General features: G+C 43.2%; 2 protein-coding genes across 2 annotated transcripts in view; one reads left to right on the top strand and one right to left on the bottom strand.

Annotated features, from left to right (window-relative positions):
* The window catches only part of LCP1 (lymphocyte cytosolic protein 1), a 67,271-nt gene extending 52,765 nt beyond the window's left edge, over nucleotides 1-14,506 (bottom strand). The window contains exon 1 of the mRNA XM_065857345.2: nucleotides 14,371-14,506. The gene's annotated coding sequence lies outside the window, so the exon portion shown is untranslated. The remainder of the gene's footprint in view (nucleotides 1-14,370) is intronic.
* On the top strand, nucleotides 2,913-11,179 carry LRRC63 (leucine rich repeat containing 63). Its single transcript, XM_071803743.1, is given in 12 exon segments — nucleotides 2,913-2,962; nucleotides 2,964-2,992; nucleotides 5,467-5,470; nucleotides 5,857-5,978; nucleotides 5,981-6,046; nucleotides 6,133-6,522; nucleotides 6,525-6,625; nucleotides 8,000-8,115; nucleotides 9,188-9,271; nucleotides 10,016-10,207; nucleotides 10,209-10,256; nucleotides 11,032-11,179. Coding segments are annotated over 12 exon segments (1,350 nt in total).
* Nucleotides 14,507-22,561: the final 8,055 nt, after the last annotated feature.

Here is a 22,561-nt window from a genome sequence, read left to right as displayed (position 1 = left end):
TGCTTAAAGTTGGGAAAGATTCAAGGTGAAAAACAAAATGAAGCACAATGTTATATCTTACTGGTATTGTGTATTGCACTTCGCGGTGACTATATTGCTCAATAAAATATGGTTTTTAAAAGGATAAGCCTGTAACGTTTTGCTCTAAGCTGATATACAGAACAGATGTTTTTTCCTGGTCAACATTAACCTGCTTTTGTTACCGTGCAGCAGGAATTTCCTGTTATTTGGCCATGGTTAGAGCAGAAAACAGCTGTATCAAGGTTTCTTTTGATCCGTATCTGAAATCTCTATGTACCGCTCTCCCTCTTTGTAATATGTTTGTGGTGTATTGTTTCCCCCTGCTCTCTTCTGCCACCAACTTTGCTCTTCTCCCATAGAAAGGTTCATCACAGGTGCTTTCTTTTGCTCCTGTATCTTTTACTCTGCTCCTCAATATTCACCAGGCTGAATTTCCCCACTACTAATTTTCTTCTTCCCAACTTCAGCATTGATGAGGCTTGTTGGCTCAACTGTCTGGTGTCTTGAACTAAATTAGACCTACAGTGGTGACCACAGCCATTTTTTGTGGCCACCGTCTTTATACTTCTCAGTTCTGCTTTCGTTTTGATTTTTATCTTGAATCTCACCAACTATAATGGGCAATTTTGTCTCATAAGAAAATCACATTCCCTCTCCCTTTAGTTTGCTGTTATCCTTCCTGTCTCTAGCAGCTTGAATAACGCTTATCTTCCTTCCCTGCCAAAACCACCATGTTTTTTTTGGTCTGTGCTGTATTTGCTCCAGTGCCTCCACCCAGTCTGTTTTCCTTCATATCCCTCCTGCCCATCTCCACAACTTCAGGGTTCCCCCTGCTGCTTTCACCTCCTTCCCTGACCCTGAGCCAATTGAATGTGCTGTGCACACTCACTGTCAGGAGTTCTTTCACTCCATTTTCATCCTCCACTTCACTTCTTTCCAGTCTATTCTGCCCCTGGGCAATTTGTAGGCAGTGCTCCTCAAGGCACTGATGATTTCTTCTTATCCAAATACGTGAACTCTTCTCGCCATCTTTGGTTTGTCAACCAGTTTCAACACAGATTACCTCTAAATGAGAGAAAACATGAGCATTTCCCTATCTTTAGACTTATGCCCTGATGGGGTGTGCACTCTAGGCCTTGGCTTCTATAGAAGGAGGCCCAAATGTTGCTCAGAAAGGTGGTGGGGGTCTCTGTCCTTGGGTAAAGCTCTGAGTAACCTGCTCAGACCTCACAGGCAACCCTGCTGTGAGCAGGAGTTTGGACTAGAGACCTCCTGATGTGTTTTCCAATCCAAATTATTATCCTGTGCTACGATCCATGTGGCAGGTGGCAGAACCCTTATCCTAAAGAACGGAAGACTGGAATGATGAGATACGGTGTATCACCCAGGAAGTCCAGACACAGCTATAGAGTGTTTTGTTCCTCTTCTCGAAATTAATGGTCTTTGGCTTTTTAAAAGTCCTGCATTGTGCGGCTTTGGTTGTTATTGAGCTGTTCGGGTTTTTTTCCTTAATATTATATTCTCCCTTCTGTGTCTCCAGTTTATTGCAAGCGTGCTGTCCCCAGCCTCTGGGTGACCTCATGAACAATACCAGATTCCAGTTATTTTTGCATAGCAGTTGCTCATCTTGTTGTGATGTTTGACCATTTATTCAAACCCAGTATGACTGTAACTGAACTCCAGGCTTCCTTTTCAAGCTTCCTCTGCTTCTTCCTTTCTCCATCCCCTTGTTTAGCTGTCATTCAAGTCCATGAGCTAAGTGTCAAATCTGAACCCAGTCCTGTTTATACACATCAGGACTGTGTTCATTTTTTTCATCATAGTATTGTTTTGCTTTTCATTACAGTTTTATATAATGCTACACTTCATTTAAATTAATCTTGTCCACATGCAAAATTGCACTGAAGTCTCAAGTTTATCTACTTGCAAATTAAATTATTGAAATATTTTTTGCCTGGAGATGTCCTTGCTCCTAGCTGTATGTGACAATTTTCTTAATCTTCATAAATCTTCCTGTGAGCCATTAGTTTCCTGATGACACTTTCGGTTTCTCTTCAAAGTCACCTTCACCAATGCTTTCTCTTGTGTGTTTTCCTTCTGATTTCCAGCTCCTTAGGACTGAGTCTTTATACTGTGTGATGTCTTAAATGTTTTTAGCCCTACCGCAGGAAAAAAAAACACACACACACAAATAAACCCCCAAAAAACACCAAACACTCTGCAATTTGGGATGAAGATACTCTTGAAAATTACTGTGAATCAGAGGTTCGCTAAACTTGGCTACTAATAGGAGGATTTCTGAAATGAAATCAGGGGTTCTTTGACTGAAATCAGTATCATTGTATGCATTCATAAACTAATAGGAAGCCAGAAAGAAGCATGAAATTACTACTTGCAGACTCGGCCTTTTACCAAGGTTAACTGTTGCTCATATTGAATCTGTTTATCCATCAGAAAACTGTTTCCGGGAGCTTTCAAAATCCTTGCCATCCTTTTTTCTCTATTTTAATGTTCCTTCTTTGGCTCAGAGATTAAAACCTCCTCCAATTGCCTCATCTTTTGTGACTGAGGTGTTGAAAAAATTCTTTAATGGAAGCATTCCAAAATTAATAGAATAGCTTTATATATATGCGTATATCATCACTGATTTATTTCCTGAAACACTAATGATAACTAGAAAACCTGTTGAATCAGGCACTAAGAGAACAAATTCGCTTTTTGGCCACTTCTACTGTTTTATGTTTCTTTTATCACCTAGTTTATCTGAGCAGGTATGTAAAGTTCAGCACCTTAAACCAGAGATTATGGTTTCTTCTGGTTTGCCTTGTCAGATTTTTTTAATTTTTTGAAATATCTTCAGTCATCTGGCAGGAACAAAAGCAAAGCAGAAAATGGTTGACCAGCCAAAACTGCTTCGTAGACCTCTGGTTCCTAAGCTGCCTCTCTGCACCAAGGGAGAATGTTGGTAAAGGTAAATTGTACAAAGACAGTTCCTTTAGTGCATAGTTTCAAATTCCATGTGTTCTCTAAAATTAACGTAGAAGAAAATAAATTGGAAGTTAAGGTACTTGTGCAAAGCAGTGTGAATAAGACTGCAGTATGACCCGTATGACCTGCATCTCTTTGGGAGGCTCTTCATGTAAAGAGTGGAAGAGTCATTGGGGCAGGTCCTGGAACTTGCATCTTCCACTTATCAGGCTTGAACACTACCCACTGGATAACAGAGGCATTCCCCTTAGCTCATCCAAAAATATGAGATAACGTGAAAAACTGCTGTTGTCAAAAAGAATTAAATTAGATCACATCGAATCAGACCAAAAGGGAAGTGAGATACAGCTTTGATTCACACAAAGTGAAAAAAATGAGGCTTTGGGGGATGGTCCTGCTCTTCTCAGAATACACATCCATGTAAAAAAACATACATTGGTTTATATTATTTTAAAGGCATCAGGGATTTCCAGTTAAAACAAAGGACTTGCAGTGCCATATGGTTCGGAAATAACCGGGCATTTTGTGTGTCTGTATATGTGAATGAAAAGCGCTTTCTAGATTCTACAAAGTAGCTATTGATTAAATATTTAAGGATTAATCTTCAAAAATAAAATTGGAAGACAATAACGTGTTCTATAATTGAAACATTTTTAACCTCAGTAATAAAAAAAATAAACTGGAAACTAGGCACCGGTCCTGCACCCTGGTCTGTAGAGAGGAACCCCAGCATCTGGACAGGTTTGCTGACTTCTGTCAAAAATGTCAAGCCTCAGGGTGTGCTGTAGAAGTACAGCATAGAGAAATTTTACAGTGATTTTTTTTCACAGATCAATACAGTAAATAAACTGGTAGCACGAAGAAACAATGCTGGGCCTACAAACTGGGTTAAAGAGACCAAAGCAAGCGCTTTTTTCCACTGTCTACCTTCTGTAATTCTAGAGGAGTGTCTAAATAGCTAAAACTCTTCAATCTTCACATGCTCAATAAAGCAGGCAAACAGAAAGAAAATAAGTCAAAATAATGTTTATGATGTTTGAAATGGATGGTAAGTATTTGACTTTTTGTTTTGTTAGAATACTGTCATACTGTATTTGTTATTATAATTACATAATATGAATTTAAAAGGAACAACAATAACATATTGAAAGTAAAGCAGTATGAAAAATAGTAAAGAAAATTCAGTTAAAGAAGTAAGGTTGAAAAGTCAGATGACATAATTATTGGCCCCTCGATATTATTAAGCCCTTCTGAATATTATTTTGAGAGGCTGGTAAAATCTATTTCTGTACAATACATTTCCAGTCTGGGGCTGTCCTAACAGATGTAAATATTTCTGGCTCACTACCAGAACTGTGCTTCAATGATTTAAAACATTTTAAAAGTGATAGATAAACCTTTTATCCTGAAACAAAGTTCTGTTGTGATGGCTCTCCTTGTAGTAGTACATATTAGTGATTGATGCTATTTATAGATTATGTATTTATGTAGTAAACCTGCCAAGACTCTAAGAGCTGGGCAGTAAAGTTTGTTCAAGGATCATTTCTCCAAATGTAACCATTACACCTGAAAGAGATTTATACAGCAGTATGCCCATTGATCAGCAAGCAACTCTTCAGCAGTGGTAAATCGATCATCTTGGTGGATGGGTTGTTCTGTGCTTCGTGAAGTGTGAGACCGAGACCCGAGAGCAGGAGCCCTGGGCTAGGAAAAAATGACAGATAGTGTGGTGTGGTGTAAGTGTCTGTTCGCCTGCAGGGGAATATAGAAAGTGAGGATGTAACACAGTGAAGCAGCTGACTGAAAAGGCAGCAGGAATGTCAGGGGGTGGACTGTGCTCATCAGAGGGGTGGAAGCTCTCAGCCACAGTGATGGAGCACAAGAAAGCCAGGGAGAAAAAGAATGGCTCCAGCTTGCTTTGAGAGCTGAGCTGTAGCAGAGAACTATTAATCATAGAGTCGTTTAGGTTGGAAAAGACCTTTGAGATCATAGAGTCCAACCGTAAACCTAACACAGCCAAATTCACCACTAAACTATGTCCCTAAGCACTGCATCTACATGTCTTTTAAATACCTCCAGGAATGTACTAAGAGTGACTTCTCCTTCAGCAAGTCCCTGGAAATGAGTCTTCCTAGCAAAGGGAACAGATCACTAAGCTTGTGGAACTACACAGGCTGAATGAAGGATCAGTTACTAAATATTTATTTGTCGATAATAATGTTCAGGAGTAAACGTCAGCTGGGTGCAGTACTGTCTCGAAATTGGGGACTATGTAAGGAACCAGTGGACCTCCAATATGAGGTCTTTGGTGACAGTCCATCGGTTATGTGAGGTGTGCAAAATGAACTTTTGCCTCAGTGGTGTGGGACACCAGGGCTCAGTGCCATCCCACCACATGCTATTGAACAGAGGTGAAAAAGAAAACAGAATTTCTAAGTCTCTTGGTAATCTGTGAAGTGAGGTAAGCAATTTCAGTGAGTTGTTCAGCTGTCTGAAGATCTGGTTCATCCTCTGAAGAGGTTAATCCTCTTCTGAAGACAGGAATTGCATATTGTATTGCATTACTAGAAGGATCCAGGACAGGAGCAGACAGACTTCTGACTGTGGTGCTTCAGCTGGGTGCCTTGCAGTAGAAGGATGAATCCAGACCTCAGGGTCTGCCAGAAGTGCTCCTGCACAGGCATGATCGATTCTGTAAAACCGCCTACTTGGAAGAGATCCTGCAGTCACTTTTGAGACAGTTCCCAGAAGCTGATTCACCTGTTCTTTTCACAGCTTGACCACAACTGACCTCAGTTGAATAATCAAACTTAGAACAAGTCCACTCCACGGTGCTTTTTTGATAAGGAAGTTCCCTGAATGTTTGTCCCTTTGTGCGTCTGTTCATCAGGTTCGCCATGGTCAGACACAAATCCATCTCAAAGACCCCCTTCTTCAGACTCAGTTCCAGCCTCTCGGTACACAGCCCCAGTTGACCACGTTCCTTCTTGCCCAATACGTTTCCAACACAGACATGCGTATCTCCTTAATCCAGACAGTAACAGACACAGTTCCAGCCCAAAACCACAGGTTTCTACGACCTAAGGAGAGTTTTGATTCTCTCTGAAGCAAGTTTCCCAACAGATAAAGTGGAGCAGAAAGGTGATAGATACTCTTCAGGTCTGGTTCGTAAGAATCGCGACCCTGCATATTGGTCTTTACCAGGCATTACTGCAAGCAGAGTAAATCAATATGAAATTATTCCTGTCTACTTAAGCAGCCAAATGCCAAAACAAAGCAAAGAGGAAAACGTTTTTTCTGTCCAACCTCCTAGGAGAGATTTTATTGTTACTGAAATTCCTAGTGGGCCTGATAGCTACCCATCTCACAAAAAACATAGATTCTCTTGTATGAAGCACTGAGACTTACAGAGCACTGACCCTGCCCATTTCACTCCTGTGTTTACACTGGAAAGTCTGGTTGCGGTTTCATCTTCTCACCCTCTGCATCTGAAGACAACACCCAAAAAGCTGCTTTTTCCCACTATGACTGTCAAGTCCTCAATAGATTGTTAATGATTGAAAAGAGGAGCTTGCAGCACTGTAACCTCTCCCTCTTCAGCTGTGCTAAAACAAGTGTTTGTGTGGCCATGCTGCACAGCAGATAGTCTATCCATCTAAAAAAAATAATTAAAAAAAAAACAAACCCCAAACAAAACTGTATTTATTAAAATCATGAGGGGAAGTATTTGCCTCATCTTTCTGCTGTGGTATTCTAGAAGCAGGTATACAGCTATTTCTATACTTCGACTATGAATCATTCACACAGTGGAAATGGCATTTTGATGTGTGGCAATGTCACGGAGGCACCCCGAGGTTAGTTTAAGGGACAACAGGGTCCAAAACAACATTTATTAAACCGGTGCGAAACAGGGTTTTAGCACTCCAAAAGTGACTTAAATACAGGTTCAGATATCAGTTGAGGAAAACTATTAAGGGGCAGCAACTAATACAACAGGCGGTCCATAATGTGCATGCACGTGGCTTCTCCAAAACAATGCCGGAGCTGTCTCTGAGTCCGGGAGGAATACACACCTGTCTCAGCACAGTGTGGGACTATTCTTAAAGAGATACACGCACTCGTAGTGAGCACGGAAAGTGTACACTCGCGATTCTGCGAGGGTAAATTTATAATACACTCGCAATCCTGCGAGGGTTAATTTACTTACATGTGCAAATGTGCACGGAATATTACATGTGCAAATGTGCACGGAATATTACACGTGCTTATGTGGAAGCACAGGAGGAAAATACACTCGCGATTGTGTAGGAAAATAATTTATACATGTGCTCGTATTGAGCACGGAAAGTTACACGTGCTTATGTGGAAGCACGGGAGAAAAATACACCCGCAATTATGCGAGGATTAATTTTACACGTGCTCATATTGAGCACGGAAAGTTACACGTGCCTATGTGCACGGAAAGCATAAATACACTTGCAATCCTGCGAGAAGTTTTACTCACACCTGTGGCGGCAAGGCAAGCGGAGTCTCCATCCCAGGGAGGGGGGCTCTCGGGGGCAGCATCTTGCTCGTGCTCCGAGAGACCGGCGACAATGGGCGGAGTCTCGATGAGAATCGTTTTTTTATACTGGTTGATCAGATCTGTCTGTAGACATTCTAGAAGCTTCTCTGCACCCCCACACTGGCTGTGGGGTGCCCCTGAAGCCTCCAAACATCCCCCACACTGGTCACAGGTGCCCAGCGGCTCACTGGCGCCTCGGCACTCCCTTCTCCTAATGGCCCTGGCCAGGGTGCTCTGGGGCCAAACAAAAGAAGCTGTTAGCCTCAAACAGCAGAGAGAGAGGGAGATGTGCCTACTCCTTCCATACTGAAGGAGGGAGGGGGAGAGAGGCGGGGTTGCATCCTGCCACAGGCAGTGATATGAAATGTGAAAATGCAGAGTCAACTAATTGTCACACTCTGTTTTTGTGTGTGCTTTGGCCCACAGAGTGCGATTCACCAGTGGTCCTTGCTGCTGCAGTGTGGTTCTGTAGCACAGGTTGCATGGGCACAGCTCCAAGGGACCAACCGTTCCTCTGGCAAGAGCTCTGCTGTCCTCAGAGTGTGAGAGGTGTGCTACATCTCGGAATAAAAAAGCAGCACTCGGAGATTTTCTGACAGACACTTTGCTGTAAGGCTCGTGTTCCTAGTTGTATCCAGTCTACCCAAACCTGTGGAAGGCTACCAGCAGCACTGTGTGGTTGCCACAGACTTTTCTGCTAGCTGTAGTTTCATCCAAACTCTTTGCATGGCTAGGAATGGTTGACATGTCACCAGGGACTAGAAGAGTAGTTTAGAGGAAGCGGATAAAATAACATGGAGGTCTCATCCTACTAAAAAGGTGGTTTGTTAGAGAGCTACTGTGATGGGTTTCTTTTCAGCAACATTGAAAAAAGAAAATATATAATGGATCCCAAGCATTTTCTGAGGTCTTATCTCAGCATCTCCCTTTCAGGGAGACCACCAGAGTTGGGAATAACTGATGCTGTAGTGTTACCTTCTCCCTCTCTTTCTCAGGCAGATATACTCTTTCTTATTCCTAACTTTGTGTGTTGTCCAAAACAGTTTCTAAAAAATTCTGTTAAGTTTGCAAACCCATGCTTCCTTTCATGACAGTGAGGCAGTCTCCATCAGATCTAACTGAAACCTTGAGGAGGGAGTTCATCTCACCTAACTTGCCCTGGGGCTAATCACTTAATCATGACTATTAATCCATGTAGCATCTTAAATCTTAGTCAACACATTAAGATATGACTGTCCTGTGGAGATTTTGGAGTACAGAAGCAAAAGTAACTTTCTAGACTCTTTTGGAATGTTAAGACCCAGCTTCTTCCTCCTTGGGTGTGATATTTAATTGAGGTGCCCATCTCAACATCCACACTGAGTGAAGAGAATACCTCTAGAGGTCATCTCAGCTCATGTGCTAGCTGAAACATAGTTTTGGATGCTGAAAAGAGGCTAAGCCATCATACTTTTTCATACTAGGTAAAAAAACAGAGGCTTACACACTACGTAGCAGTTAGGAATGGTCTGAGCTGCAGGGTTGGACTAGGTAGCCTCCAGAGGTTCCCTTCAACTGACTCTGTGGTTTTCTGTCATTTGTGTTTCTAATTCCTCATTCTGCTTTCTTTCACAGTAGATTGTTTTTATTGGAAGATCTCCAGTATCTGGACATTGCCTATAACGATATTAGCTTTATTCCTCACGGTATTGAGAATCTTAGATATATAAGCAGCATAAAATGAAAACAGATCTGTACATCATAATGCTGTGGACCATATTTGGATATTAATTGTGTCAGTGAATACATCGGGCAGTTTAATTGCACTCTCTCTCCCCCTTCTTAATCCTGCCTTGTGTGAGAGGTTCGTTTAAACAAAAGCAGTAAATTACAATTGTATACCTGAAATAGCTATGGATAGAGTCTACCACTATTTGCAAGCATCTTGCTGATAGCTGTAATTTAAATATCCCACACAAAATACAATCATTCTCTCATTTGGGCCATGTATGTATACACAGTTTGTATATGATGAGGAAAGAGAAAATGTATTTCTAAACCATATGTGGTTGTTTTCAAGCAGCATGATGTGTCAGTTAGGTGATAATTAAAACATAGCTCTGTGGAACTCACCCAGTAGAAACTATAGAAAAGGAATTATTCATACATAAGACTGCGTTGGTCTTGGTTTGTTGATGTTCTCTGTGTACTTGTCAAATGCATTCAGATATACCCACCTCTGTTTTTCAAGACAACCCAGGTATTTAAATTATAATTAGAAGATTATTGTATGTATGATTGTGTCTGTTATGTAAAGTGCACTCTAAGAAAAACATAGCATTTTATGCATATAGTCTATCTTGGTTTACTAATTAATCAGATTGGAATTAGGACATTATATAACCTGGTCAAGGTAAGATATGGTATGAACAGCCTATAAATGCCTGGTGGTCTTTAAAATTACAGAAAGCTTGAATGTCTGAACATTGAAGGGAACCAGCCCTCTGCTTTTCTATCTGGAGTTTTGAATCTTCCACTAAAGTTCCTCATAATAGAAAGTAACTTCATACACCCCTTGTTATGGAAGGAAGAGATTCAGAACCAGCCTCAGAAGCTCACTCCTCTACCTGCCCTTTGCTTCTCCAGAAATAACCTAAAGATACACAGACATCACAGAAGATATTACAAAAAATTAGATGAGTAAGTAATAGAGAAATATGTGCTGTTCCCTTGCCCCCCAGAGCGAGCAAGAAATATGCATAGTTGTGTCCTAATCAGTAATTCTAAAAGTGCCAGGAAAGTGGAAGTTCATACTTGGTCCATTCTTTCAAGTTAAATTAATGTTGATCAAAGCTAGCTATTAGACAATATGGGGTATATAATGGCTTCCACACAGGTATAGTCAGTTTAGATTTTGAGTATATCTGGGTGAAAGTGAAACTACTTTTAAGGGAGATTTATTAGGCATGCAAAATACTTCCTTCTATTTAATGTTCCTAGCATTTTACACTGTCACCTGTCCTCCAGACAAAACGTGTGTTGCAGCTTCATGTTGTGGCTGTGTATCAAGCCAGTGTGTTCAGAAAGGAGATGGACCTGAAGCTTACAGCTGAGACAAAAATGATGTCAGCTCCATTTCTGGGACTTGCAGAAACATTTTCTTCCCTCTCTCTCCACCTCGCTCCACTGTATGGTACAACTTTCTATTTTTGACAAGTCTGCCTCTTTCTTTCCCACAGGAGCCCTGCAGACCGTGCATTAGAGCTAGAGTAATTACTTCTTTGCAATAGTGTGGGCCTTTGCTAAAATGGAGCTGAGGAAGTTCAAGCACCTTCTCCAGCAATGAACCATAATCATTTTGAGGCCAGATAATTTCTTTCATTTGCATTTGGGAGTGAGGAAGTTGAACTGCTGTGGGTGTGAATGTAGCCTTAGAAGGATGATGCTAAGTTTTTTACCCAGTTTCTTCCCCATTGTAGTTTTGCTGTCTGTGACCGCTGCCCTGGACTTTGGTATGGCAATGTCTAATGCTACAGAACCATATTTAGATTTGGAAGGCTTCCCTTTTCCTTCCATGCCTGCCCATCATCATACCATAGAAACTTCATTTCTCAGACTGAGACTTGACTACAGTACTTCGTAGAGAGTGATCTGGATTACAGCAGAGGAACTGCAAATGGGATAAAATAGTTAAGATGTACAAGATCTCATGTCATTCTGTTAGACAACCTGGGAATCAGCTGGAATAATGTGATCACTTGCTGTGTACTGTTGCCATATTCCTTAAAGTGTTTTCAGCTCTGGATGATCTTTTTCATACCATTGAATATGCAGTTGAATGAAAATGAAAGGCAGACTCAGCCCTATGTAAAATCAATGAAGTCATATACTGACCCTGTATTTCCTCCAGTGATATCTGGCAAGGTATCAGATTCTTCCTCACAGTTAGCAATATGTCATTTTACATCATAATACTTGTCATTGCTTTAAAAAAAAAAAAATAGATAACTTTATTCCTGGATTACAAATTACATCTAGTACCAATTTGTCAAAACTGCAACATTTTTGCGAGCTATATAAAGTCTCATAAATACTTTTCGATTTATAAGCATTTTGTTTACTATAGGAAAAAAAATGTATTTTTAAATGAGTTCCAGTTCCCAACTCTGCCCAATGTTTCTCTAAACATTAAAAAAATGCAATGAAACAAAAAAAACCCCTTGCTTAAGTGTCTTGATGATGAAGACAGCCTGCAACAAAACTGGGATCTGAGCTCCAGCTTTTGATTTGGTGCCCCCTAATCACAGAATTGTTCAATAAGGGCTTAGTTGATGCTTTGTGTAGCTTCCCACATTGTATCAGTACAAGTGATACAATATAGAAAACCAGTGAAACTCAACTGCCATTTTAATAAACAAAACTCAAAACCACTTAACAGGACAGATACAGAATTATGAAGTGCAATAGATTTTCATGCCTTTTGGTTATATGACAAAAATCCAGCATTTTTTCACAGAATCATAGAATCATTTTGATTAGAAAAGACCAATAAGATCAACAAGTCCAACCATAGTCTAACACTGGCACTAAACCATGCCTCTAAAACCTCATCTACTCATCTTCTAAACACCTCCACGGATGGTGACTCAATCATCTCTCTGGGCAGCCTGTTCCAATGCCTGACAACCCTTTCCATGAAGAAATCTTTCTTAATACCCAATCTAAACCTCCCCTGATGCAACTTGAGGCCATTTCCTCTCATCCTATCACTTGCTACTTGGGAGAAGAGGCCAACACCCTCCATGCCACAACCTCCTTTCAGGTAGTTGTAGACAGCGACCAGGTCTCCCCTCAGCCTCCTTTTCTCCAGCCTAAACAGCCCCAGTTCCCTCAGCTGCTCCTCACAAGACTTGTGCTCCAGACCCCTCAACAGCTTCATTGCTCTTCTCTGAACTCTCTCCAGCACCTCAATGCTTTTCCTGTAGTGCGGGGCCCAAACCTTAACACAGGGTTAGAGGTGGGGCCTCACTAGAGCCGAATAGAGGGTGAGAATCACAGCTAGACTTCAAGGGTTTTATTCTGATCTCTGTAACAACCATTGTACCTCTGCCTGTGCCAAGGCAACCATTTTTTAGTTTCAAGGAATTTTATCACTGATCTGTGACAGGCTTTGGACTCTGATGCACTGAAGTCAATACTTGAGTCTTCCCTGACTTTGGAGTGCCCACAGCTACAACTTGGACCCAATAGGGGAAGGACCTGTCACCTCATCTTCCCAATACGGCCCCACAGGACTTGCCCAAAACTTGGCATTTTCACAGCCTTCAGCTGGAATTGCATTGGATTTGTCATGTGTCTGAGGAGATCTTCAATGTTCTGTGACCTGAGAAAGACTGGTCATGGCTCTTCATAGAAGTTGTAAACAGAACATTAAACACACAGTTGGGACACAGAAACAGGAGAGGGAAATGCCAAAAGAGGTGAAAAACTGATGACACGGGCACTTCTACAAACAGAGGGACGCCTCTGCTCCAGTGACTCATTTACAGCATTTGTCACAGAATAATTGTTGGATAAAATGCATCAGTAACATCAAGGGGCAGGGCCAAACACATGGTCCTCCTGCTCCTAAGAGAACGTTTTCAGTATTTGGCCATGAAGGCAGGTGCATTCTGCCAACCTCTCGCTTTGGCCCCATGAATCTTCCATGCCTGATGACAGCATCAGTGCATGGCATGAAAAGTAGTCCCTTTTTCCCTCTCCATAACTCCTTCTGCTTTCCCAAACACATCACATTATTCCTATTGACTTATGGCTGGTGAGCTCTGCTGTGATACAGTTATGAGGAGTTGAAACCACCTGAGCTGAAGAAGGAATACTTTTCACCTCCTGGTAAGTGCTCCAAACTCTGCATGGCACAATGGGCACCATTTCCCTTCTCCCCTCTTCCTCAGCAATTTCAGGTGAAATTTGTGCTGTCTTTGTGTAGTTGCTATGGAATGGTAGCTCGCTGGAGTGTGTGAAGCCTTGGGGACCTGCCAGAATTTAGGTGCCTGGGGACAAAGGTGAAACCAAGGGTGCAGGTAGGCTTCACTCTGTTAGCTCAATGCACCTGAAATCTGGTTTCTGTGGAGCTGGAGGATGAAAGTAACTTCGTGACTCTTTGTCTGCTTGCTATACTAATTATAGTAAAAAGCTGAGACTGCTTTATCTGCTGGGATTTTCACCAGAGTAATTTAATTCAGCTGAATGTTCTCTCAGTGTAGGTACCCAGCTACAGGCTGGGGATAGGCAGCAGTGTGAACTGGAAGTGAAGTTAGAGAAATTAAAATGCAGAAGCAGAAATGGATGTAGCAGAAAGAGAAATGAAAGGGAATTCAGGGGTTTAGTAGAACTCAGGAGCATTACAGTGAAGACAGAAATCTGAAAGAGTTTATGCAAATAATAATAAGCATTATTCAAACACACAAAACCAGGAAATGTGTCACTTGCATGGAGATGGCATTTTGCTAAATGTTAAACTTCCACATGCAGAGTAGAAAATTGATTTAGACAGCACAGCAGTTTCAATGCCTACCACAGAGCAGGTGGTCTGAACAACCACCCCTTGATCTCGAGAGGAGCGGGGAGGGAAAAGCTCCATAGCACAGCAGGAAGGGAGATTTTTATTTTTCTTCGAAGCTTTCTGGGACTGATGTAATTCAGAGGATTTGTACACCCTGAAGAGCCCGTAGCAGAAATTCAAAATAATTTCAAAGCATCACCAAATTCAGCAGCTAGCAAGATCCCCAGTAAACTTTCCAACAGCTTTTGCTCACCTGTTCCTGGCTGCTCACAGCGAGGAAAATGAACTCTGGCACTGCAGAGTACAGTAGGTGCTTCTGCAAGGCGGGGTGCAGCACAACTAAACACAGACACACTTCACCTCTGTGCTCTAGGCTTGGAGTTGGCTGGCAGAGGATGAGCTGTGAGCTGTGGTTACATTGTCTTTCATGCAATGCGGCCTTGTGGCCAAGGCCGATGGTATCCTGGGGTGCATTAGGAAGAGTGTGACCAGCAGGTCAAGGGAGGTACTCCTCCCCCCTTCTATTCTGCCCTGGTGAGGTCACATCTGGAGTACTGTGTCCAGTTCTGGCCTCCCCAGCTTAAGAAGGACAAGGAGTTACTGGAGGGAGTCCAGCAGCAGGCTATGAAGATAACTAGGGGTCTGAAGCATCTGTCTTATGAGGAAAGACTGAGAGAGCTGCGTCTGTTCAGCCTGGAGAAGAGAAGGCTGAGAGGGGATCCTATCAATGCTTATGAATATCGCAAGGGTGGATGTCAAGAGGATGGGACCAGACTCTTTTCAGTGGTGCTCAACAGTAGGATGAGGGGGAATGGGCACAAACTGAAGCACAGGAGGTTCCATCTGAATATGAGGAGAAACTTCTTTATCTTGAGGGTGCCAGAGCACTGGGACAGGCTGCCCAGAGAGGCTGTAGAGTCTCCTTCTCTGGAGACATTCAAAACCCACCTGGACACATTCCTGTGTGATCTGCTCTGGTGAACCTGCCTGAGCAGGTGGGTTGGACCAGATGATCTCCAGAGGTCCCTTTCAACCCCAACCATTCTGTGATTACTGTTGCTGTTATTGTTATTATTATTTCAAGTGCACAGCACTGCCTCACTCTCAGTGAGAGCTGGGCTGTGCCAGCATGGAGGAGGTGGTATGTGTCAGCTTCTGCTTGAACAGATACACCTTTAAGGAACAGTATTCCTGTGTCTTCCACAGGAAAAAAAAAAAAAGGGGGGGGAAAAAAGCTTACTAGCATTGAGCTGCTCGAGGGATATCTTTAAGCAATTTCTTTTATTACTTTAGGAATGGCTGTAAAGCTTCTCTGTACTAATTAATAGAAGGTGTCTCCAGACTGGAAGAGCTCCAAATGCATTCGGGGTTTCTGGGCCAGACTGGCAGCCTCTCTGACAGGCCCCAAGGGCAGAGGGCTGTATCCTCTGCATTGCTAACTTGGCAGCAGCACAGAGACTTGGCACTCACATGTGTCTTTCACAAAACATGAGTAGCAAAAGGAGTTCGGGGAATATAGGAATAGAGGTGGCCAAGCTTGGAGCTGTGAGAATGAGGAGCCAGAACTTGAAGTGAATGCATGGTGCAGCTGTGTTCTGCAGCCACTAGAACTGCTGGTGCGTGTGGGCATTGCTTCCTCGGGATGAACAATTGCTCATCTCCAGCTTGTGGTGGCTCAGCAAACGCTCCTTTGGAGCTGAGAGCAGCACAAGCACAGCAACACAACATTGCTGGGGTCAGCACTCTGGGTTCTGCCACTGGTTCTGGGCGGGTTTTGCAGTTTATGTGGCTATAGCTACAGTGAGGGTTGTTTGCACAGGCTGGTAGTGTCCACTGGGGCTGCATTGGCCGCGTACCTGCAGTGGTGCTGAGGGGCCAGAACAGCATCAGTGCACCCTGCCCTGCAGAGCAGAAACCTGAACTGAGTTATGTGCAACCAGCCCCCTCTGGTGGTATTTTTACCGTAAAGTTTTAGTACTTTGTGAAACTGGGTTGGGTTTTATTTTTCACATGTAGCACGGTGTGATGAGATAGTGACATGATCAAGGTTTAAACTGTTTGAATTGCTTCCAAACTCTCTTACTCTGCAGAGAAAGGCACATGGAGCAAGTTCTGAAGTTTCTGTGACAGAGTGAAAGGAAAAATATGATCAAACTATTCAAATGTGAACAAAGTTGCTGCTTGGGTAATACACAGATTTTCAGTTCAGCACTAATGCTTCCCTCTTCTCCTCTGTGAAAGTCTTCAAGGCTAGTTTGCCTTCCTCTTAAATGTAAAGCCCCTAAAACTATACTTGAGCATTTTACTAGCAGTATTTATTGCAGCATAACTGAAGGCATCTGACCCACATGCTGGAGCATAGGCATCATATTTTACATGTGATGGCCTATGTACAGAGCTCATGCTTACAGAGTTCCTCAAAGAAAGAACTGGAAAAGCTTAAAATTACAGCCAGCTTGTGCCAGAGGCCTCAGTTTGATCTTCCCACTAACTTAACTCAAGATTTTGAAATTGTGTACCCTGGAGGCAAACAAAAGACCTTCAGTGAGGTTAGAAGAAAACACATTACCTTGTTTTATCAAAAGATCATTGAAAATATAACTTTGACTTTTACATCATGTTTAAATACTGCAGCAATGGCTTGTTACTGGGTGATCAATGTACAGCATTCCTGCTTGTCGGATGTGGCCTGATCTGGAGACAAGAGGTGGTAATTCAACCAAAGTTAAACTTGGCATTTCTTGATGGTGTTGCATTGGGTCCTGCTCCTTTAAACACGCGTGTGTGTGCATGTGTGTACAAGTAGTTATGTGTGGACGTACCTGTACAGGCAGGCAGGGTTAGAGCAGAAGAAACCATTTTGTTGCACGACCCTTCTCAATTCACTGCTCCCGTTAGCTGGAAGGTGGCTGAAGGGTGCAGGTAATATTGACAGTGTAGTGAGACACTCCGAGAGCTCTTCCCTTTGCACGCAGAGGATAAAGTAGCTGTGAACAACATACACCTGTACACTGATTTTGCACAGTCAGTGGGGAGGATTTGGGCCACAGATAATAACTGACAGGCACGTCATCTCCCATTGCTTATAGAGGAAAAGCCAATGATTGAGGACTGTGTACTGCATTCCTCGGTTGTGTGGCATTTTGTACGTGTGAAATACAGACAGGTTTCCAGTTCAACACACAGGGCTGGGTGTTGGACCAGTTGGAACACGCGGAGTAGTCGCCTCGTCCATTCCAGAGTGTATCCTCCTCCCAGAAAGCAACTACTTGCCGCAGCCCCGTTGTGCGTTAGGCAAGCGCAAGAAGCCTGTGTGTGCGGGGGGCATGAAGTGAAGCTTACAACAGGAAAAACTGCAATGATCTGTGCTTGACAGCACCATACTGTTGCCTCATCAGAGTTACAAAACTCCCAACAGACTTGCTCCTGCTATTCCTAGCTTTTGTTTTTCACTCTTATCTGCTCCTCGTTTTGTCCTCTCACTGAGGTCAGCCCCCTTAGACACTTTCTCAGCTGTTCCTATCACCTGCGACAGCCCCATCTCCTGGGCCATCTACACTGAGCATCTCTTGAAGTCCAGCTGAGCAAGCATCTCACGCCTCTCACAATGAGAGGAAAACGGAGGTTTCTGCTTTATTGGCTGAGGCCAGGGGGGAGAGAGATGGTGAACAGACAAAAATCACCGCTTTCCTTGGTCTTCCCGCCTGTGAACCATGCCAAACCCCTTTGGAGGTCAAGACACATCTTTCTGATCAACATGAGAAACATCCCTCTTCATTCCTTACTTGCCCCTCATCTTAGCTTAAGGCAAAGCCCTTGGGCAGTGCACAGGGCAAAATTTAAGTGATGTCTTATTTTCCAGCGTCCAGTTGCCCATGGCTGAGAAGCTCATGAATAGGAATGATGAAATACCTACTTATGCAGGCACATAGCTGACCATTAAATACCAAACTGGCCACCTGGGGTTTCTACAAGCAGCTTACAACCATCACACGTTACTAGAAGCTCAAGCTTATGTAGGAACTTCACAATTTCCTGCAGCACCAGTGCATGAACTGCCATGTGGTGGGTTATCTGCCATGCCAGAGACTGTTGCTGGAGTGGCACCCAGCACCCCCACTGCTCAGCCGCAGCGTGACCCTGGGACCTCCTTCTCAGCCTGTGATTCCCAGGGGCCAAATGCTGTAGCACTGCATGTCATAGCGCAAACGCAGGGATCAACCACCCCACACCCAGCCCCTGCCCCGCTCCTGATGCCTGCTTAGCAGAGAGGAAGGAGGGGAACAAAGATCTTCTTGCAAAAAGCAGGAAATCCCTAAGCCAGCTTTTATTTCACTGAGGTTGAAAAATAAATGATTCAGTGTCAGCAACTTTCTTCTTGTTTCTCCTTCCCCTGACTCAGGCAGAACTCTGGAGAGAAGTCCTGTGTAGCCACAAGTTGTCTGTTTATTAGATGGGGTTTTGTTCTTGGTCAGCCAGGATGAGTTAGTGGCAAACAGTAAATACCAGCTGCCACCCGTCCCTGCATAAGCAGTGCTTGAAATGATCTGTGACACAGCAGAGCGGTAAGACCAGCAGGTTTGTTTTGTGCTATCTGCTGTCAAATTTGGACAATAGGTTGTGTTTGAGAAATCTGCCCTCTGGCACTGGCATGGTTTCAACATTTGTTTTCCTGGTAAGACCCAGCATACATAAAAGACTGGAAGCACTTATGGACTTGTTGACTTAAAAAAATAGCACCCTAAGGACAGTCAGATACTGCAGCACATGTGGTCACAGCCCACCTTTGAAGACAAAGAAGTGGTACATGGTAAATGGCACTTCTAGATCTAGAGCAGGTGTGACTCCCTGGATTAGAAAATCTGAGGACTCACAATCAATTCCTTTTTCTGAGAAAAAAGCATGTGCTTTTGTTCTGTCCTCGGGGAAGCAGAAGTGTGAGATAGCTCAGTCTTACACCATCAAAAAGATCTTTCTTCGAGTTAGCTTGACTGGAATTGTGATTTCCTTGGACTGGGAAGTTGTGCAGGTAAACAAGTGCCAATGGTAAACACAATCACAGTTAAGTGGCTGAAAGGTGTTTCAGGCTTCCCTGTCAATCAAGTTGGAATAAAGGATGAGTGGTCAAAATATACTTGACAGAGAATGATGGGGATTTTAGTCATGGAGAAAGTGAAGTCTCTCAGTAACAGTCAAAGGCTAATTCATATGATACATGCTGGAAAATGAGAGTTCTTTGGGTTGCTTTTCTGGAGGAGAAACAGGGATGGAGAGCAGAAGGGCCTGAAATGAGTGCCCAGGAGAGGCAGTGGCTGAAGGCGATAAGCTGCAGGCACCAAGATGGACTGTCATCGCAGGTGAGGTGTGAAGGAAGGAATGCTGAAGGCTCCGGTCAACCACTGGTGGCAGATGCTAGAGGAAGACGAGAAGAAATGCTAGAGGGGAAAGGTGTGGCTGTGGTAACTAGGAACCCTTGGGAAGGTAGGAGTGAATGACATGTCCACGGGAAATCAAAGAGGAAAGGACGGAGCAGGATGGTCTGAAGATTTTCCCTGTGGAAAGATCTGGGAAGATAAACATGAGAAAAGGTCATCATATACCTTTCATGGGCACTCAGCACAGTGCTGGAATAATTCCGTCATGGAGACAGGCCCTGGATGCAGCATCAGAGGCCAGATCCAGAAGCAGTAAATGGGCTATTTGTGGATTTCCCCATCTCCTGGCAGGAGCAACTGGAAGGCTGACTTGGGGAGGTGTCATGGCCATCTCCAGCCAGCACCAGCCAGAGCGGCAGTTGTGCACATCTGGTCTGTAAAAGGGGAAGCACATGTGTTAAGTAGCCAGAAAGCAGTTTCTAAATAGGAAGTGTGAAGGATATACTGCTGGTTATTTCTGCTTTCCCATCAGTCTGTCAAATACAGAAATCCTGAGGATTGGGGTTGGGGGTGGTCCAGCCTAACTCTGGTACAGGCCTTGTGCCTGACCACTGGGACCTACAGAAGGAGCCCTACTACAGCCAACACAGTGGTCTTCAGCAAGGAAAGAGAGCTATGTGTCTTCAATGCACTTAGAGGGGAGACTGGGGCAACCAGATACTCCATGTTGAGCAGACCCTGAGAGGAAAAGTTGATAAGTGGTGCTGTTAACATGTTGACTAATAAATTGATGAAACACAACATAATACAATTTTTCTTTACTATGGGAAACAGACAGGACCTCTTCCCCCTTCTTTGTGCATTTCATCCTTCCCAAGATAGTCTGTCTCCTTCACTGTTGTGTCTCTCAAGGTTAGAGAAGAAAGATTCTCCTCTGCTCAGGATGCTGGTCTAGATCTGGGATGTGCTTCCATCTGTATCACCAGCTTCCTCCGGGCTCTTTCAGCCTCAGCTCGACTACATTTTGCTATCCACAAAACAATGCAAACACTTGTCTCCAATTGTTCATCATATAATCTCATCATATTTTCCTACTTCAGTGACTTCTCAATCTTTTTTACACTACTAAGTAGCCCTGGGGCTCTCCTTCAGTCAGACACACAAACTTCTTTGTAGCGAGACACAGCAGGACACGCTGGCCATGTTAACGCTCTGCCAAGATGTTTTCCTGGGAAAGGACCATTGCTATTGCAGCCAGATGTTACCAGGGTCTGAGTGAGCTTCAGAAATCATCTGTTGCAGAACCATGGATATGTTACACTAGCACATAAACTATTACTTGCATTCTTTTGTCTCACCCATAAAAATGTGTAGGAAGCCTGAAAATGTACCCTATTTCAGTACCCTATTTCCACTTTGATTTAGTTTCACTAAAGAACCCAGTTTCACTGAGAATCCAGGGAGAAGGAACTTGATTTACAGTAACTGTTGGACTGAGATGAGAGCACAGCAAAACAGCTCCTTGTTCCAGGTGAGGCAAATAAATTCTCCTTTCCCACACCACATGCCTTGATGCACAATGTAAGCATTTCAGCAGAGTCACTGACTTGCTTTGAAGTGACCACAGCACCACATTCCTTCTGCTTTATGCAAGGCACTGTGATTTCTTCCAGGGAATGCTTCTTGGCATTGTCTCTTAAGGCAACAGGCAGGTCTTTCCAAGGATCTGTCTGTGCTACTCCACAGCACTTTTTCTTGTCTTCAGGCTGAAAGCAGCTCCGTGAATTTGCTTCCCTCTACTTTTTTGGGTTTTTTTGTGGTTTGTTTTTTTTGTTTGTTTGTTTGTTTTTTGGTTTGGTTTTTCTTGCTAGCATCTTCCTCAGTGTCATCCTTAGGTTATAGAATAGCAAAAGGATTTTATTACATTGTTTTATCGTAAGAAACACATCTCAAAGAAATTCATCAGAGCTTTAAAGAGGTAAAAATTATTTAGAAAGTGAATAAAACAGGCCTAGGAGAAGAGGGGCTAGTAACACTGGAGGTTTACCTCTCTGATTCATTTTGCCGCTATGGTCAACTGGAAAGACCTTGGCTAAAATAGCAGACAAGGGAATCCAACAGGAATTACTGCTGCTTGGGCAAGTGAGTCAGATCATTTAAGATCAGCGAGACAGGGAATTAGGAGCAGCTGTCAAAAATCAGTCCAGTTCAGCTCCTACAAATGTCCATTGTGCAAAGAGCTCTGGGTGGCTCCAGAACCTGCACCATTCTCAGCATCAGCAACACTGTGCTGGGGCACAACACAGACACTTGAATAAAATTATGTTTCCAGCTAAGAGCTGACACTGAAAGATGTTCCACAAGCATTTAGTCCTGTTTCCTGAGCTCTCTCTTACAGCGAGCATCTGTCCATCATTCAGGCAGAATTCCCTGTTTCCAAATCCCAGGCAGGCACAGGCAGGAAACTAGAATCAAGCCACTCAGATTAGGGCAGTTCTGGGCCTGAAAAAGAGACCTCCAGCAATGAAAATATACTTACTGGAAAGGACCATTGAATTAAGGCCTCTCTGAGACCGCAAATTTTTTCCTCAGTTCCTCCTTAATCCCAATTTTAGCGCTTTTTATGGGATTCAGGCCATTGGTGTCTGGCTTCTTTTGCACTGCACCAGAAGGCTGGTGCCCAGTCCCAGCTCCATGGAATAGGCACTGTCACTGCAAAAATCCATGCCATGGATGTAGCCCCTATAGCTGGACACTCACATTGGTGTCTAACTTTTCCTGCCCTCTTGTGTCAGATTTCCCTAAGTGGTGATCTGCTCAGACCATCTGTGGCTGGACCACTTTTAAAAGAGAAGACTTCAGGTGTTTTTCAGAGTATTCAGATTGTGGGCCTAATATATATATATGTCAAGCACCAGACACAGAGCAAACGTGGGGAAATAATGTTAAATTTCCTTTAACAAAATGAAATAAAGACGTGAAAATAGGCACATCAAGACGTGAAAGACTTCTGCTTGGAGTTCATGTACTCTGTGTGCCAAACTGAACAAAATAAAATTTAACATAAAA

Source organism: Patagioenas fasciata, chromosome 1 (assembly GCF_037038585.1).
Source record: "Patagioenas fasciata isolate bPatFas1 chromosome 1, bPatFas1.hap1, whole genome shotgun sequence".
Classification (NCBI taxonomy): domain Eukaryota; kingdom Metazoa; phylum Chordata; class Aves; order Columbiformes; family Columbidae; genus Patagioenas; species Patagioenas fasciata.
Note: the sequence above shows the minus strand (reverse complement) of the source record. Positions and strands in the feature narration are given on the sequence as shown.